Below are 16,839 nucleotides of genomic sequence, written 5' to 3'. Positions count from 1 at the left end.
TGACAGCTTTCGTAACTTCTTCAGAGAGTGTATGTGTATGTGTGTCTCTGTGTGTGTGTCCCTGAGTTTTTAGAACCTATTTAATTTTATCCGGTGATATATGATCAACAGACTGTGGTAAATAACAGTGTAAAACTGTACTCATGCTACATACAGCCAGACATAAAGACAGTACATCCAGCACTGCAGCTAAAACCCACATCCAGTAATTCAAATCATTTGAGTTAAAAAGGCACCCTTTCACAAAGTGCTTTTAAATCTTCAGCATATTAAATTATATGATTGAATTTCATAAAATTACCCCATTCCCAGGCTAAAACAAAAGTCTTTATATTTTTAGTCAACCCTGTAAAATTAAGATTGAACATTTTTATTTGATAATTGTAAGTGATAAGCACAAGAATGTCTGGAATGCAATATTCATAAAAACAAGACAAAAACGGGGAAATAAGCTGCAGAGTGACCTGCAGACAGTGAGCATTCATCTTCATTCTCAAGGAAAGATTGGGAGATATCGTTGGTCATGGAATTTATATATGGAGTAATAAAAATACATTTGATTAACATTTAATTATACTACTACTACTAATAATAATATTCATTCATTCATTTTCCGTTGGCTTAGTCCCTTTATTCATCAGGGGTCAGTCCACAGTGGAATGAACCACCAACTTATCCAGCATATGTTTTACACAGTGCAACCCAGTACTAGGAAACACACATACACTCTTACATTCACACACATACACTACGGCCAATTTAGGTATCCAATTCACCTATGCCACATGTCTTTGGACTCTGGGGGAAACTGGAGCACCCGGAGGAAACCCACACAAAAACGGGGAGAACAGTGCTACCCACTGTGCCAACGTGTTGCCAGGGCACTGGCCAATCGGTGCTTTTTAAAATACTATTGGTTGGGTTAAGAGAAGAGGGTGGGTGGGGTTGTTGGTCAGTCAGTCTGTCGAGAGCGGCCTCTGGTGGATTTATGTGAGAACAGCAGGCGTAAATGGCATTCGCGAGAGAAATTTGAGATCTGTAAAAACGTACACGGCGGCCTCTGGTGGTTTCGTGAACACAAAATCTGCAAAAAAAAGTAGCTCCTGGGACATATTTGACACTCTCTAGAAATATATATCGGGGTACGTAATCACCTATTGCATATTTAGAGTGCAGAATTTTTTAAAATCAAATTTTAATGACAGAACTATTTTATTGATTTGTTATCCCAGTTTCATTTCCCGTAGACGAAATTAGGTTGATAGAAAAGCAACGGTCATGATGACAGTATAGACAGCATTAAACAGACAGGATCTGTTGTCATTTTATTTGAGCTTGATAAGACAGAACGTCTTGAGATTTGGGAGCAGAAAGCTCATATTCCTGTGCTACATCCAGAACTCACATTTACAAACCCCAAAAAAGCGAACAGGAAATAAAGTTATAGATGGCTCAGTCCCACATAATTACAATCTCACAAACAAGACCATTCCTCTAAAAAGTGCATTCACAAACATAACAAATTGACATTTCTTTTGTGTGTTACAAAATATGCATACCAGTCGTGTCTGTACTCAGTAGGTTTGCTGTTGTTTAACACAAACTCTTTTGTAAAACTCTTTTTATTTCTTTACAAAGGATAAAAAAGAGGCTTGTGAGCGTAGCAGCTCTAGATATCGTAGCCGTCCCACTGTGTAGCGTAGCTGTTACACATTTACAGGCTAGATGTCTAGAAAACAAAAACAAAACACCTCAGTATGATTGCATTGATGATATTTTTTTGTCTCATTATATATTTAAAATTCAAATTTGGAAATTAAATTAAATAGAAACTCAGGCAATTAAATATATTTCAATACCCGCTGTTAAGTTATCATAAATATTAAGACACGGCACATTAATATAAGACCACGGCTGGAGAATGAATGTAAAGATTAAAATAGATACAACCATTTTGTCTGGTCAAGTGTCTAGTATGAAAAAGCTGATTAAAATACCCAATTTAATGTCCCCCCATGTACCACAAAGCAACCATATGTCTATCCGCATAGAAATAGCTTTTCTTTTTTTTTTTTTTCTTCCTGCGCCAGAGCATCGTAATACTTAAAAATCAAACGGATAGAAACCAGTAAGTACCATGCAAACCTTTCAAGACAAATGTTTCACACAAAGTCTCCTTGTATGAATGAATGTATAGTAGGGACTGAAGAACACTAAAGACTAGAGCTCCAAATCTAGACAGCATATCAGACTTCATTTGTACAGTATAATACACAACTCAAACGGGATTAAGTTTCACCTTCCACATCACAATCAATTTGGGAGTCTGTATCGTTTTCCGAAAGTGAATCGTCAATTAATCCCAACTTCTTTTTCCTCTTCCCTGAATCTGGAGAAGGGATGTCCGGTTCCCATTTCCAGGTTGGTCTTCTCAAGTCCAGTCACTGGAGGGCTGCTTCCAGTGCGAGACCTTTCTATGCCTCCTGACATTCCTCCTACAGCAGGAATGCCACCACCACTCAGACTAATGGGAATTGAAGGAATGCCTCCGTTCTGAATGACAGAGATCTCATTGTTTTTCATTGCCAGTCCACTGGTGATGGCTACAGCATACTGATTCCAGAAGCCTGGGTCTACATTAATTGCTCGTGCGGCGAGATCCTTCTGAAACATCTCGCTGAATTTGATGGCATCTCCCCCTAGAAGAGCCATTGGGTTTTCCACTGAGAGTCGTCTACCCCGACGGGCTGGAGCATTGTTCCACATGTGGGTTCCCATGTGGACCTGAAGGGAGAATGGTGGTTTATTTTATACAAGTCAAACACACAAAGGAAATCTAACATTGTTAACACTTTTGAAGAGGGTTTTCATTTGTAAACATTTACAATCATGACTGAGATTTCATGCATGCTTATGATGACTGTCGTCAAGTGGCATTCACTCAGTTTTGTCATTTTAAATGCAAAGGTGACATTGTTCAGACATCTCAAGCCCCCCGGCAGTTCCGGAAGTCTCCCGCATATGCATATTAACTCCCTGATGCCCGCAAATGAGTGATAATGCCCCGAATATGGAGGCATCAACAACTCGCAGCACCCACCAACCCACCTCCCCTCCCCTGCTCCTCAAATACATCTCATGCAACCACCCCTCTACATACACGTCATGCTCCCAATTGACCACCAACCAATCCCACCCCCTACTCTTCTGATATGTCACGGGACACCAAAACACCCCCACACCCCCACCGCACTCTACCAATATGTCACACAACCCTCTGCTGGTCTACGTCCCAAAAATCCTTGACTTCGCCAGCCCCGGAACTTACTTTGCCCAACTTGGGATGTCTGCACTGTTTGAGATGTCTGTTATGACAACTTGACATTATCAAAGACTGTCATAAATCTGTCATAAACATGATTGTCATGAGGCTATTATGGTGTCATGAATTCATTCATTCATTTTCTTGTCGGCTTAGTCGCTTTATTAATCTGGGAATCGCCACAGCGACTAATCCAGCATATGCTTTACGCAGCGGATGCCCTTCCAGCTGCAACCATCTCTGGGAAACATCCATACACACTCATTTACACTCATACACTACAGACAATTTAGCTTACCCAATTCACCTGTGTTGCATGTCTTTGGACTATGGGGGAAACTGGAGCACCTGGAGGAAATCCACGCGAATGCAGGGACAACATGCAAACTCCACACAGAAACACCAACTGACCCAACCGAGGCTCGAACCAGCGACCTTCTTCCTGTGAGGCGACAGCACTACCTACTGAGCCACCAATTTTAAAACTCCTTCGTTAATATTTTTTTTACTTTTTAACTACAGTGATACAAGTTAAAACTATGGTTATAATGTTATTAAATATTAAGTTGATAGATTATTTTTATTTTTAGACGTTTTTTAATGAGAATATACATGTTTATAATGAATTTTTGACAAGTTATGTTGCCTTGGTAATGGTCAAGTTGTCATGACAACGAAAATGGCAAGTTGTGATGTATAGACATCATAAGTATCTCAAACTATGTCAACTTTCCATTGAAAATGGCATAACTTAGCAAATGACATGCATAAAATCTCATTCTTATTCATGACATGTACCTTGTCATGAATACAAAGGTATCATGTCAGTCTTTACGAACACCCCCTTCAAGTAAAGTCTTATCAAAACTTTATTTTTAATTTTTTTATAAGTATTTCTGAGTTTTGAGTGTGCTTTGTGATATTAATCTGTATTAATACTAAACCAACACCATACCTTCAGATTTCCCTTTGTGGTGAAGGCTCTGCCACAGATGGAGCAGCCGAATGGTTTCTCGCCTGTATGAGTGCGCTCATGGATCTGAAGAGCACTGGCTGATGAAAAATTCTTCCCACAGGAGTGGCAGTTGTGTTGTTTGGGGGTCCGCCGAGGTGGGGGCGGTGCCAGCATTGGAGTGATGTTGGAGCTTATTGTTGTCTGAGCGGTTGCAGTAGGTACCTGCGGACCAACTGGTAAGTGGGGCCCCTCACACAAGGCCGGCGGTTTACTGTGTCCATTCTCAAATTTCACTGTGCTTGATTCTGAGCTTATATTGCTGGGAGTGCTTAAACCTAAAAGAGGGAAAACATTTCATTTATTTGATTTGATTCATTTTGGTGATCACATCAAATCACAGTTTCTGTCATTTTTGATCTTGTGTTCAACATAAATTTATTAAAGAAATACTACCTCTGTCTCTTCCCAGGAACAGCAAACTGAAGGGATTCTCATCTTTGACAAATGACCTGGTGGGCTGTGTGGCAGTGAGATCTAATGCGCCCGTGTTTTCCGATCCAGGAGAATGGATGTCCAACTGTTCAGACTTCACCATTGCATGCGCCGAGGTTGAGGTCAAAGCCTCATCTTTGCTGCTGCTATTTGCCTGAGGAGACTTAGAGCGATGACTCTCGGACTGACTGTAGGTAGGCGATAAAGCCAGCATAGAGCCAGACGATTCAGACTGTGCTGGACTCCCTACACTGTGGTTCTCCAAATCTACTAGAGTGGAAGATAAGTCATTCTTGAGCATGTCTCCATTTACCCCATCTACTCCACTCCCGTTTTCTGTAGGCTTTACGCTGAAAGAGTGGGTAATGTTAACAGCTGGGTCACTAAGCTTCATCTCATTCTCAAAAGCACCAATGCTTGAGATAAGAGAAGTTGGGGGTGAAGTGCTAGGAGACATCTCTGAGTATAGATGGAGCTGTTTTTGCAGGTCCATGTTCTCGTCTTTTAGACCTGTTTCATCTTCCAGTGCTTGGTCCATCTCATCAATTAGCTCATCGTCGTAGTTGCTCATGGCATCTAAGCTCTTTTCATCAAAGGACAGATCTGCGTCTGTGTCCTGAAAAGTATCAGGCAGAGGTGTGTTAGGAATCTGTCCACCCATATGCATGCGAATGTGTTGCTGCAGAACTACGGCATTGGTAAACTTTTTCTGGCATATGGGACAAGAGTGCTGTACCCGGAGAGGGGGCTTTGATCTGTGAACCCCAAAGTGTGTCTTCAGGTTACCCTTGGTTGTGAAAGCACGGCCACATATTTTACATTTAAAGGGTCTTTCTCCTGTGTGGATGCGATAATGCATCTTCAGGGCACTCTGACAACTTAGGACACGATGGCAGATGACACACTGGTTGGGATCTGTCATCTTCTTGTCAATATTCTCCACCAGTTGCTGTAGTTTTGAGGTCTCTGATGTTTGCATAGAGTCCAGGAGGCCACCAAAAGGAAATTTGGGCTTGAATTGATTTAACGATATTTGTAGAGAGGGATGAGAGACTGCAGATGAGGAATTCACTGGATCTGTGAGCTGTGTTCTGGTGCTACATGTGGTTGTAACTATGGTTGTAGAGATCACTTGAGATATGGACGTGGTTGATATGCTTGTTTCACCAGGCCTGGTGGTGGAGTTGGCTGGTAGATGAAGTGCTTCAGGTTTGAGAACTGGAGGGGTGTTACTTGCCAAATTAGGTTGTGGTGAACTGGAAATTTGTGCAATACTGGTCTCAGTAATTAGGTGATTAGGAGACAAAGATGTACACTCGCTTGATGGTGGCGATGGCCTTTGAGGTGACCTATTTAAAGGGGAAAAACTAGTTGAATCTCCATAGCTTCCTATAATGCTGGGTATAGTAGGAGGGAGTTGCAGTGCTACTGATGTTGGGATAGTGGGCAAAATAGGTTTGCTGTCCAGCCATGTTGTAACAGGTTTTTCTGGGGGCAACGACATGCCGTAAGGTATACCTGAGCTTGTTGGAACATTGTCCAGATACTCGGGCACTGGATATGGGTTCATTTGGATATGCGGATACTTTTCTTTGTGTCTTTGAAAATGAACCTTCAAGTTGCCCTTGGTTGAGAAGCGATTACCACAAATGTTGCATTTGAAAGGCCTTTCGCCAGTATGGGAACGCAGGTGAATTTGCAGCGCACTGTCACTTCCAAACACCTTGGCACAAAATCTGCACTTGTGTTTAAAAAACGGATCTTCTGAGCTGGGTTTGGTGTCAAACACAGATACATTTGGAGGCTTTCCTTTGCGGTGCTTCATAAGGGCGGAGAGGGGATCAAGAGCATTGGTTGTTGCTGCAATACTGGCTAGAGGATTAGGGAAGATAACACTGTTGGATGAGCTGTGAGGTACAAGTGGAAGGCTGGAGGGGGATGTAAGCAATCTTCCATGAGTCAGCGTTAGAGGACTAGGTGTGTTTCTTGGAAGTGAAATACCACAATTTATTTCTCCCCCAGTTCCTGTGCTACTGCTAGTGCAGCTACTGCTGCTAATTGACACTGAGCATGGTGGCATTTGTGGGGAAACACCATTACTGGTTGTTGGGTATAAAGAATTTATTGCAATATTGCTTTTCATCCCAGAACTTGCTAGTTGGCCACCCGCCGGAGAACCACTGGTACAGGCTACATCCAGAGCTGAAGATACTGCCACTGAAGCCTGCACATTTAAACTGTTAGGGCCCTTCATATGAAGCTGATTTATAGGAGGTGTAATGAAGCCACGCAGATGAAGCTGCCCAGGCATTGCAGGTATGCTAGAGGATGAGGGTACTTGTAAGGCAGCATTTATGCTGTGGTCTACTTTATGACTGACAGCGGTCTGTGTGGGAGCCTGATTGTTTATTAGTGCCACCTGGCTCCGAATCTGCTCGATCAATTTAAGTTGACGCAGCTGTTGTTGCTGCAAGGCCATAAGTTGATCCAGAATCATTGGGATAGCCATAGTTGACACTTCACTAGCTAGTGCTCCCCGGGCACCCTGAGAGAACTGAGCCACAGCCACACGGGTCCCATGCAGTGTTTCCAGTGTGACATTAGTGCTGGGTATAGAGTATCCTGCCCCAGAAGACTGCTTGTGATCCTCAAGTGGAGGTAGGCTTATGTCTGGCTCAGCCAGTGTAACTGGATCATCCGGATCGATGGGCTTCTCGGGAGAAAGTTCCACTTCCATGGGCTCATCTTCTTTCTCCAGTACAGCGCCTGATTCCAGCATCATCTCTGCTCCTTCATCACCTTCGGTGGGCATGTGGCTTACCTCTACTGCATCCTCGCTGTTTGCTGGATCGCTTACACAGCTGGGCACAGGTGATGGCTCAGGTAGGTAGTCCTGTGCCGGATCTGATGTCACTTCATTGTCACTGATAATTAACACGAGTGGATTCTTGGTACAGGTCTTCAGATGTTCACAGAAATCAGACCACTTAAAAAATTCCGCACAACACTTTTCACACACATGGGTCTCTTCGCTCCCGCTGCGGCTCTCATTTCCGCTGTCTGAATCATCCACTCCTTCACCTGAGACTGAGAGGGAAGATAAAGACGAAAGTGAAGTGCAATAAATTATAAAATGAATACATTAAACATTTATTTTAGCACAACTTAAAGAAATATCACCCGTTTGATAATTCTACTCTTCCCGTATAGCCTGTTGAATAATACCTGTCTATATATATTCTTTGAAAGGATTAGGGTCTATCATTTATTTTAATTACATTTTAAAAATGGATTCAATGAAACAAATTTATTTCCAAAGTTTTTATAAAAGTCCAGGACAATTTATCTTTAAAAATCAGATTCCCTACTGCGGACATGACACGTCACATTTCAGTGTCTTCATTAGTATTGTCAGATGTGCAATTAATGTCAAAATATCAGTACAACATGCATACATGTATTTATGACTAACTACAGTTGTTAGAGCAACCACATGCTCTGTACATTATGTATCATGTCCAGTCCTAAAAAATCTGTTCTAATGACATATTTTGCTTGTATGTTGTGTACGTGCTACTATAATTCTCTGGTCTTAGTGTACTGCAAAGTTTGGGTTGGGTTATGTTGATAAAATACATAAACAATTTATGAACTGCATTATCATTCATTTATTTTATTTTCGGCTTAGTCTCTTTATTAATCAGGGGTCGACACAGCGGAATGAACCACCAACGATATGTTTTACTCAGACGATGCTCTTCCAGCCACAATCCAACATTGGGAAACACCCATACACTTTTGCATTCAAACACATACACTATGGCCAATTTAGCTTACTCAATTCACCTATAGCGGATGTTTTTGGATTGTGGGGGAAAGGGAGCGCCCGGAGGAAACCCACACGAACATTGGGAGAACATGCAAACTCCACACAAAAATGCCAACTGACCCAACTGGCTCGAACCAGTGACCTTCTTGCTGTGAGGCGACTGTGCTATCCATTGCATTAGTTGTGTTAAACGTAATAAGAAAAACTAAATGGCTTTTTCACCTTTTTATTTCCTTTTTCTACAGCCAGATAGTAGATAGACATATTTAGTGTATGTCCAACCACAATAAGGATACATATTTAAAAAAAAAAATCTTATTCTCATCCAACAGACTATATATTTTATTATAATTAGCAACAGATTGATATAGACTATATACTGAATTTACACAGCAATTTTGTTTTACAATGTAACTTTTTTACATATGGTAAATGGGTATACTAGACAGTTGAAGTCAGTATTATTAGCCCCCCTATGAATTTTTTTTCTTTTTTTGAATATTTCCCAAATTATGTTTAACAGAGCAAGGAAATTTTCACAGTATGTCTGATAATATTTTTTTATTCTGGAGAAAGTCTTATTTGTTTTATTTCGGCTAGAATAAAAGCAGTTTTTAATTTTTTAAACCCAATTTTAAGGACAAAATTATTAGCCCCTTTAAGCTATATTTTGTTTCAGTAGTCTACAGAACAAACCATCGTTATACAATAACTTGCCTAATTATCCTAACCTGCCTATAGTTAACCTAATTAAGCCTTTAAATGTCACTTTAAGCTGTATAGAAATGTTTCGAAAATTATCTAGTCAAATATTATTTACTGTCATCATGGCAAAGATAAGTAAGTTGTTAGAAATTAGTTATTTACACTATTATATTAAGAAATGTGTTGAAAAAAATTTCTCTCCAATAAACAGAAATTGGGGAAAAAATAAACAGGGGAGCTAATAATTCTGACCCCAACTGTATACCTGTATTATTTTATTAAGTAAAGCATGTATAGCTTTCAAAATTAAAGTCAAATATAGCACAGTAATCAAAACATAATATTGAGTAAAAACCCCAAGTTCACAAATGCATAAAATAATAATAATAATAATACACACATTTTTAAACTATTTGGGATGTTTTTCTACTTCAGTCAAATCATCTTTTATTCCATAGCGCTTTATGCAAAGCAGATTATCTCCATGCAGTTTTACAGTGATAAAGAGGCGAAGAAGTTTTATCATTGTGTAACAATGTTCAGTAAATCAACTACTTCCGAAATGCCTTTTTTAAAATATATTAAAGATTCAGTAAATTTTATTTGAACGCTGAGCTAAATTGACTGAGATAGCTTAAATAATTTCATAAAGTCTAGCATACACTACTGTATTTAGTACACAAGCTCACTATTGCTTTAAGCGAAATGTATGAGTTTATCAGTTTAAGCTTGTTTAGTGTTAATGAAAACATGCCTTCTGTGTATCCAGTAAAGAATGAAATGTTGAACAAATAGAATCAATGAGAATAATGAAACATGTATGCAAGAGGCTTTATAGCGTAATAAAGCTTTTTTTTCTGACAACTGATTTTTTTCACTGCCTGCTGATATTCAACTAAAATATTAATCATTTTTATTAGTGTGCTCTGATTTCATATTTAATGATGCCATGATGTTAACTGGTATTTTGTTTTATGGATTGGAATTAAAAGTTTGATCAAGCCAGCACATTTTGCTAAATATCTGTATAATATCATCATGCATTATCTACAGAGCATCACTAATTGTTGAGTGCTGAGGAAAATAAATTAAATTAAAATTAAACTCCAAAAAAAAAGAGAGAGTGGGATGAGGTGGCTGAGATAATTCTACATGTTGTAGCACACACATACACACTACTGTATCTATTATACCAGCTACTATTACTTTATTTAAAATGTAAGATTTTTTAATATTAAGCTTGTTTTATTTTAAAAAATTAATAATGTTTGCAAACATTTATTTTATAAAAAGATAAAAGTAAACATGCATGAGAATGACGGAACATGAATGAGAGACATCGAGTAGTTACAGCACAATAAGAGTTTTTCACAACTGAGGTTTTGTCACTGCCTGCAAATGTGTTGCCAAAAGTTTATCATTTTATATTCATATTTATCGCAATAAACCAAATTAAACAACATCATGATAAACACTCTGGAGTAAAAAAAACAGCATATTTAGCTAGATATCCCTGGCATATGCATATTGAACTCCAAAAAAAAGAGAGATGGGATGAGGTGGTGAGATAAGTCTACATGATGTTGCACACACATACACACTACTGCATTCATTATACCAGCTAGTATTAGTTTATTTAAAATGTATGAATTTTTAATATTAAGCTTGTTTAATTTTAAATAATAAATCATGTGCGCAAACATTTATGTAAAAAAAGATAAAAGAAAAAATGCATGAGAATGATGGAACATGAGTGAGAGACATCGAGTAGTTACAGCACAGTGAGAGTTTTTGTCACTGCCTGCAGATGTGTAGCCAAAAATTAATCAATTTATATTCATATTCTTTCATTTTCTTTTCGGCTTAGTCCCTTTATTAATCCGAGGTCGCCACAGCGGAATGAACCGCCAACTTATCCAGCACGTTTTTATGCAGCAGATGCCCTTTCAGCCGCAACCCATCTCTGGGAAACATCCACACACACACACACTCATACACCACGGACAATTTAGCCTAACCAATTCACCTGCACCGCATGACTTTGGACTATGGGGGAAACAGGAGCACCCGGAGGAAACCCACGCAAACACAGAAAAAACATGCAAACACCAACTGACCCAGCCGAGGCTCGAACCAGCGACTTTCTTTCTGTGAGACGACAGCACTATCTACTGTGCCACTGCATCGCCTTTACATTTATATATAACGCAATAAGCCAAATTAAACAACACCATGATAAGCACTTTTAAGTGGTGGACTGGAATTAAAAACCAGCATATTTAGCTAGATATTCCTGGCATATGCATATTGAACTCCAAAAAAAGAGAGATGGGATGAGTTGGCTGAGATAATTCTACATGATGTAGCACACACATACACACTACTGCATTCACTATACCACCTAGTATTACTTTATTTAAAATGTATGTCTTTATAATATTAAGCTTGTTCAATATTAATGAAAAAAGTCATGTTTGCAAACATTTATTTAAAAAAAAAAGGATGCATGAGAATGACGGAACATGTATGAGAGACATCGGGTAGTTACAGCACAATAAGAGTTTTTCTCGACTGAGGTTTTGTCACTGCCTGCAGATGTGTAGCCAAAATTTAATCGTTTTGTATTCATATTTAACGCAATAAACCAAATTAAACAACACTCTTGAGTGGTGGACTGGAATTAAAAAAGATGGATCAAACCAGCATATTCAGCTGAATATCTCTGCCATATGCATTACATCCAGATCTCAACTAAACTTTAGGGAATTAAGGAAAATTAAATAAAGGAATAAAAAAGTGTGTGTGTATACCCCCTCACAAATCTATTTTTTAAATACATATTTTTATTAGGAAGCTATACAATATTATATTAGTGCATATACATTAGATTAGTCAGTACTGAAGCCAAATCTGGAGCTTATCTAACAAAATAACTTACGATAATAGTCCCAAAACTAGTACATCCAAATGTATATGTCATAGAAAAATATTCATTCATTTTCTTTTCGGCTTTGTCCTTTTATTAATCTGGGGTCCCCACAGCGGAATGAACCACCAGAAAAAATATTAAGTACAACTTAATAAAAAAAAAAATATATATATATATATATATATATATATATATATATATATATATATATATATATATATTGTTGAAATTTTGTAGGTCGTAATTTTTTTTGTGCAATTATTTGGCTTGAATTTAATTGTATTATCTTTGAATATCTAAATATGTTTGGTGGCTAAAATTTTATTGTAATAAATCTATCTGTTTAATAAATCTGTTTTGTTTAAATGCACCTAAATACACTGCCTATGTTCACTGAGAAATGGATAAAAATATTGATTTTGAAAACGAGGTGTAGTTTTAATATTAAGCTTGTTTTATTTTAAAAAATAAATAATGTTTGCAAACATGAGAGACATCGAGTAGTTACGTTATGGATAAAAATATTCATTTTCAAAACGAGGTGTAGTTAATTTTGCTGAGCACTGTATATATATGCACACATACACATACAGGCATACATAGACACGCACACACACACACACACACACACTACAAGTAAAATCCAGTTGCTTGATGTAACACTTAATATTTCAACATTAGACAAAACTGACAAAATTATAAACCGACTGATCAAAGCTCAAAAACACAGTGTATTCAAATGTTATTAATTATCACACCTTAAATAAGAAGGATAAATTAATTGTTAAATATTACAGTAAATGGTAATCATATTTGTTATTTTTTTTATATTTGTTTGTAAAATATAAAAGCATGATAATAACCATTTAGAATGAACACAAAACATTACAATTAACTTTTAGTTCGAGAAAACAGCAGTGAGATGATCATAATTAATACTTCATTGGGCATGTGTAACCCTTTTTTTTATGCCAAAGGAACATCTGTACAAATTGCATTCAAAGCTTGACATCTATTGGCCACCCATGATGGTGCCATACAGCCAAAGGTTAAGTGCATGCAGTATCAAAGCACTTTAAAGCAGCCCTCCTCAGGGACAAATAGAGTGGTGGACAGAACTGACTGGGTGGGGGGGGACAATGACTGTTTCTTGTTGGCACACCACTGAGTTCCCACACAAAAGAGTTTGTTCAAGAGTCAGGCAAACAAAAGAGAATGAAAATGAGCGTTTAAATACTCGTGCAGAGAGAAACAGAGGATGTGACAAAAGAAAAAAAAAAGTTACTCGAGCAATCTTAGCAGTTGTATACATTACACTAAGACGTGTAGAATGGAGATGGTGCATGGACATTTAGACCTTAGACCATATGGTTAAATTCTCACAGCATGAGCGATCATGTCATTAGATTACTGTAATGGGGAAACAATCAATACTTCTGTTGCTATTCAAATGTGGTAGAATCCAGATCATACATCAACAGGGTACTGCCAGAAACATGAGTCAATATAATAATGCTCAGTGCGCCAAGGAGTCAAATGTGTTACGGCTTTAATTGTTATTAAATTTTTAATTTTCATTTCTTGCTAACTCTCTCTGTTTATATGGTATTTTTGAATTAATGTGATCAATGTGTAAGATGGAGGACTGACTAATATGCACTTACTTTATAAGATGTCTGAATTTTATCAAGACTACATACAGTATTTAACTGACTGATTATTTAATATTTGATTTAATAGTTCATATGTAATGCTGCTGTGAATGCCAGACATATTGTTAATCACTTGTTTATTACTTAAACTAAGTCTTGGAGTTCTTCAGTCCTGAGGTGTTTTAATTTTTAAATGAATTTCATTAAAGTTTCACAAATTAAAAACCCTTAGGACCGACAATATGGTGACTTCTGAACCATGGTGTGAGAGATTTTACAGAAAATAATAAATGCATTACAATAATCTAAAATGAATCATTTAAAAAGTATGTCAAATTTTTTACATATCTCAAAAGACTCATGGCTAATTAATGCTTTTTCACATTATGTTGTAGTAAAATGGCAATAATTTACTCTTAAATTATATATTATAGAAACTACAGAAAAAATGTTGCGATAAGAATGTGAGTGATTGAGCATGAATTACAGATGCGACGAAGGTTTTTCCTTTCACTGAGCTATAAACATTGAAAAACATTGCGTGAACTATTACTATTAATAATAATAATAATAATAATAATAATAATAATAATAATAATAATAATAATCTCATCATTGTTGTTGCGAAAATAAACATTTTTCGAGGAGATTTGGGAAACGGGTTTTGTAGAAAAACATAAGCCCGAACTGTTTTATTTCTGCAATATCATGAATTAACGGAGTTCGTGTCACTGCATGCAAATGTATTGGCATTGGTATGTCTTTCACGATAATAAGTTATGCTACATTATGCATCTACCAACAATTATTAATATTCAAAACTAGGATGTAAAAACATATACATTTATATAAATGCACAGGTTTAAAAACATATTTTTCTATAATATTTGCCTGACATATTTCTGTCTTTCTTTCTTTCTTTCTTTCTTTCTTTCTTTCTTTCTTTATTTTGCTGTGCCAGTGATTAAAAGAAGAACTAAGTTTATAATAAACTAAGTTTAAAATAAGTTAAATAGAAGAAAAAATTAAAATGACAAAGAAAATTCATTATTTTAAGCCGAAAGTCAGCCGTTTGTCTTTAACATGTTTTTGCCACGCAATTCTTTAAAAAGTTTGGGGTTTCAGTGTAACATGCAGTCAAAGCAATAAAATGATTAATTAAAATTAAGATTTATAGACGAATATGTCACTTTTAACTAAATTCGCGTCAATTGCAAATTGATGCATTATATTTGTTATAATCTATTAGCTAATAAAGAGTCCCATAAGAATAGCAAGATCCACCGTTTGCTATAAGAAAAGTACCACAAACACTTTCAATGTGACCACTTTAACATCATAATACCCTTAATTTTTGACTCTGATCTAATTATAAAGCATTTTAAGGCGGAGTAAAAAATAAACGCAAAGCAAATCCGGCAAACTACATTTTAAGCTTTTATTTGTTGATCAAAAATGTAATAATTTTCTACCACTGGCTCACAGTTACACTTATTTGCGCTCATTTAATAAAGCAGCACGAAGATATAAGAGAGCCCAGAAACAAACACTGGAAGACTCACCGTGTTCAGGAAGCAGCTCCAGAAGTGTCGGGTCCTCGTCCGATCTCAGCTGCTGTGGCTTCGCTTGCTTCCGACGGGACATTCTTCAGCTGCGATATCTTCCTCATTCACAAACATCAGCAGAGATCCGCTGAAAAAAAATCTTCTCAAAAAGTCAAGCTGTAAAATAGCGCAGATGATCTTCTGTTATGTGGATGTATCATTATGATAGTGAATGATACTTTGAATTGGCAGAGCTCCAGTGGGCACACTGATATGGAAATGAGGGACGGACTCCGCAATTTACTACTTCACCTTCAAACATCACCATCCACCCAAAATCACCTCTAACGCCCAGAGGAGGAGGAGGGTCAATTGTTTTCTTTTCTCTGTGGGGTTTTTCCTCTGTACTTCATTTTAGCATGATTTTACTCTGAACTTCGGACGGTTTATGTATATTCCCAACAGTTAGTGGAGTGAGAGGAAAGTGAGTTGTACGGGCTGCTCCGGTTCAGAATAACTTTTCTTCTTTGTAAAGGTTCGTTTCGTCCATTAGTTGATACAATGAACGATTAACACAGTCATCTCTGAGCAAAAAAGAAAAAGAAAAGCACACTTCGTCCTCGGATGTTACCAATTTTTCCAGTGTCAGCAAACTGAAGTTTACTACGGTAAGCCTGAAGTAAGGTAGCCTAGATGTCTTTTAATTAACAATACTTTGCTTCACCAATTTAAATGTAAGATAAAGTGTTCGAATCATGAAAAGTTCATCAGTTTAAATGTGTCCCGTCGTATATCACTCCTTTCAGGATTCTGCGGTGGTTTTTGTCTTCCTCAAGCCCGTTTAAGGACTCTCGCTCCAGGCCTACAAATCAGCTCGAATCGTTAAAAGAAGGTTCGCGAAACAAACCGGCGTTTCATCTGAGGTTTTCAGGTGTGCATTCGGCTGGGTGATGATGCGGCAGCCGCAGAAGTTTGATAGTTCTCGGTGATGGCGCTGGAGAGGTGTGTGTCCGTGTGTGAGACTGTGTGTCGAGTGTGAGGGATTTGCCGAAGGTTTGAACTGAGCCCATTGCGGGGAGCGACCGCTAGGATGTAGCAGGACACACCAATTCACCTCAGCCCGTCATCTGATGCTCTGACTGCTTGAAATTGACCTGATAAAATTACTCAGTGTATCTTATTAGGAGAATTACATTTGGTCTATGAATATGCGCATGGAAAACATGCGATAACGATTTAAATTCTTTAAAAAATCAATTAGACAAAAGAAGAACACATGTTCATTTGTATGAGGATTATAATTAGTTTACAATTTAGTTTTTCCTTCATTATTGATATAGGAACTTTATTTGTTGACCCTTTTATTTATGGTTTGACCCTTTTATTTATGGTAGGCTATATGCATATAATT

The 16,839-nt window shown here is 37.5% G+C and overlaps 1 protein-coding gene across 4 annotated transcripts; it reads right to left on the bottom strand.

The window, feature by feature from the left end:
* Positions 1–1,292: 1,292 nt before the first annotated feature.
* sall3a (spalt-like transcription factor 3a) lies at positions 1,293–16,465 on the bottom strand. 4 transcript variants are annotated; one of them, XM_073925775.1, is made up of 6 exons: positions 15,447–16,465; positions 5,506–7,856; positions 4,731–5,385; positions 4,278–4,612; positions 3,621–3,764; positions 1,293–2,784 (listed from the first exon to the last, which is right to left on the bottom strand). In XM_073925775.1, the coding sequence occupies exons 1-6, from the start codon at positions 15,526–15,528 to the stop codon at positions 2,353–2,355; spliced, it is 3,999 nt and encodes a 1,332-aa protein (XP_073781876.1). In that variant the 5' UTR covers positions 15,529–16,465; the 3' UTR covers positions 1,293–2,352. The 4 variants fall into 4 exon arrangements, with proteins under 4 accessions (XP_073781876.1, XP_068074900.2, XP_073781877.1 ...); XM_068218799.2 differs by having other exon boundaries at positions 4,731–7,856; XM_073925776.1 differs by lacking the exon at positions 3,621–3,764.
* Between the last annotated feature and the right edge of the window lie 374 nt (positions 16,466–16,839).

The sequence above is a fragment of the Danio rerio genome, chromosome 16, assembly GCF_049306965.1.
Source record: "Danio rerio strain Tuebingen ecotype United States chromosome 16, GRCz12tu, whole genome shotgun sequence".
NCBI lineage: Eukaryota > Metazoa > Chordata > Actinopteri > Cypriniformes > Danionidae > Danio > Danio rerio.
Note: the sequence above shows the minus strand (reverse complement) of the source record. Positions and strands in the feature narration are given on the sequence as shown.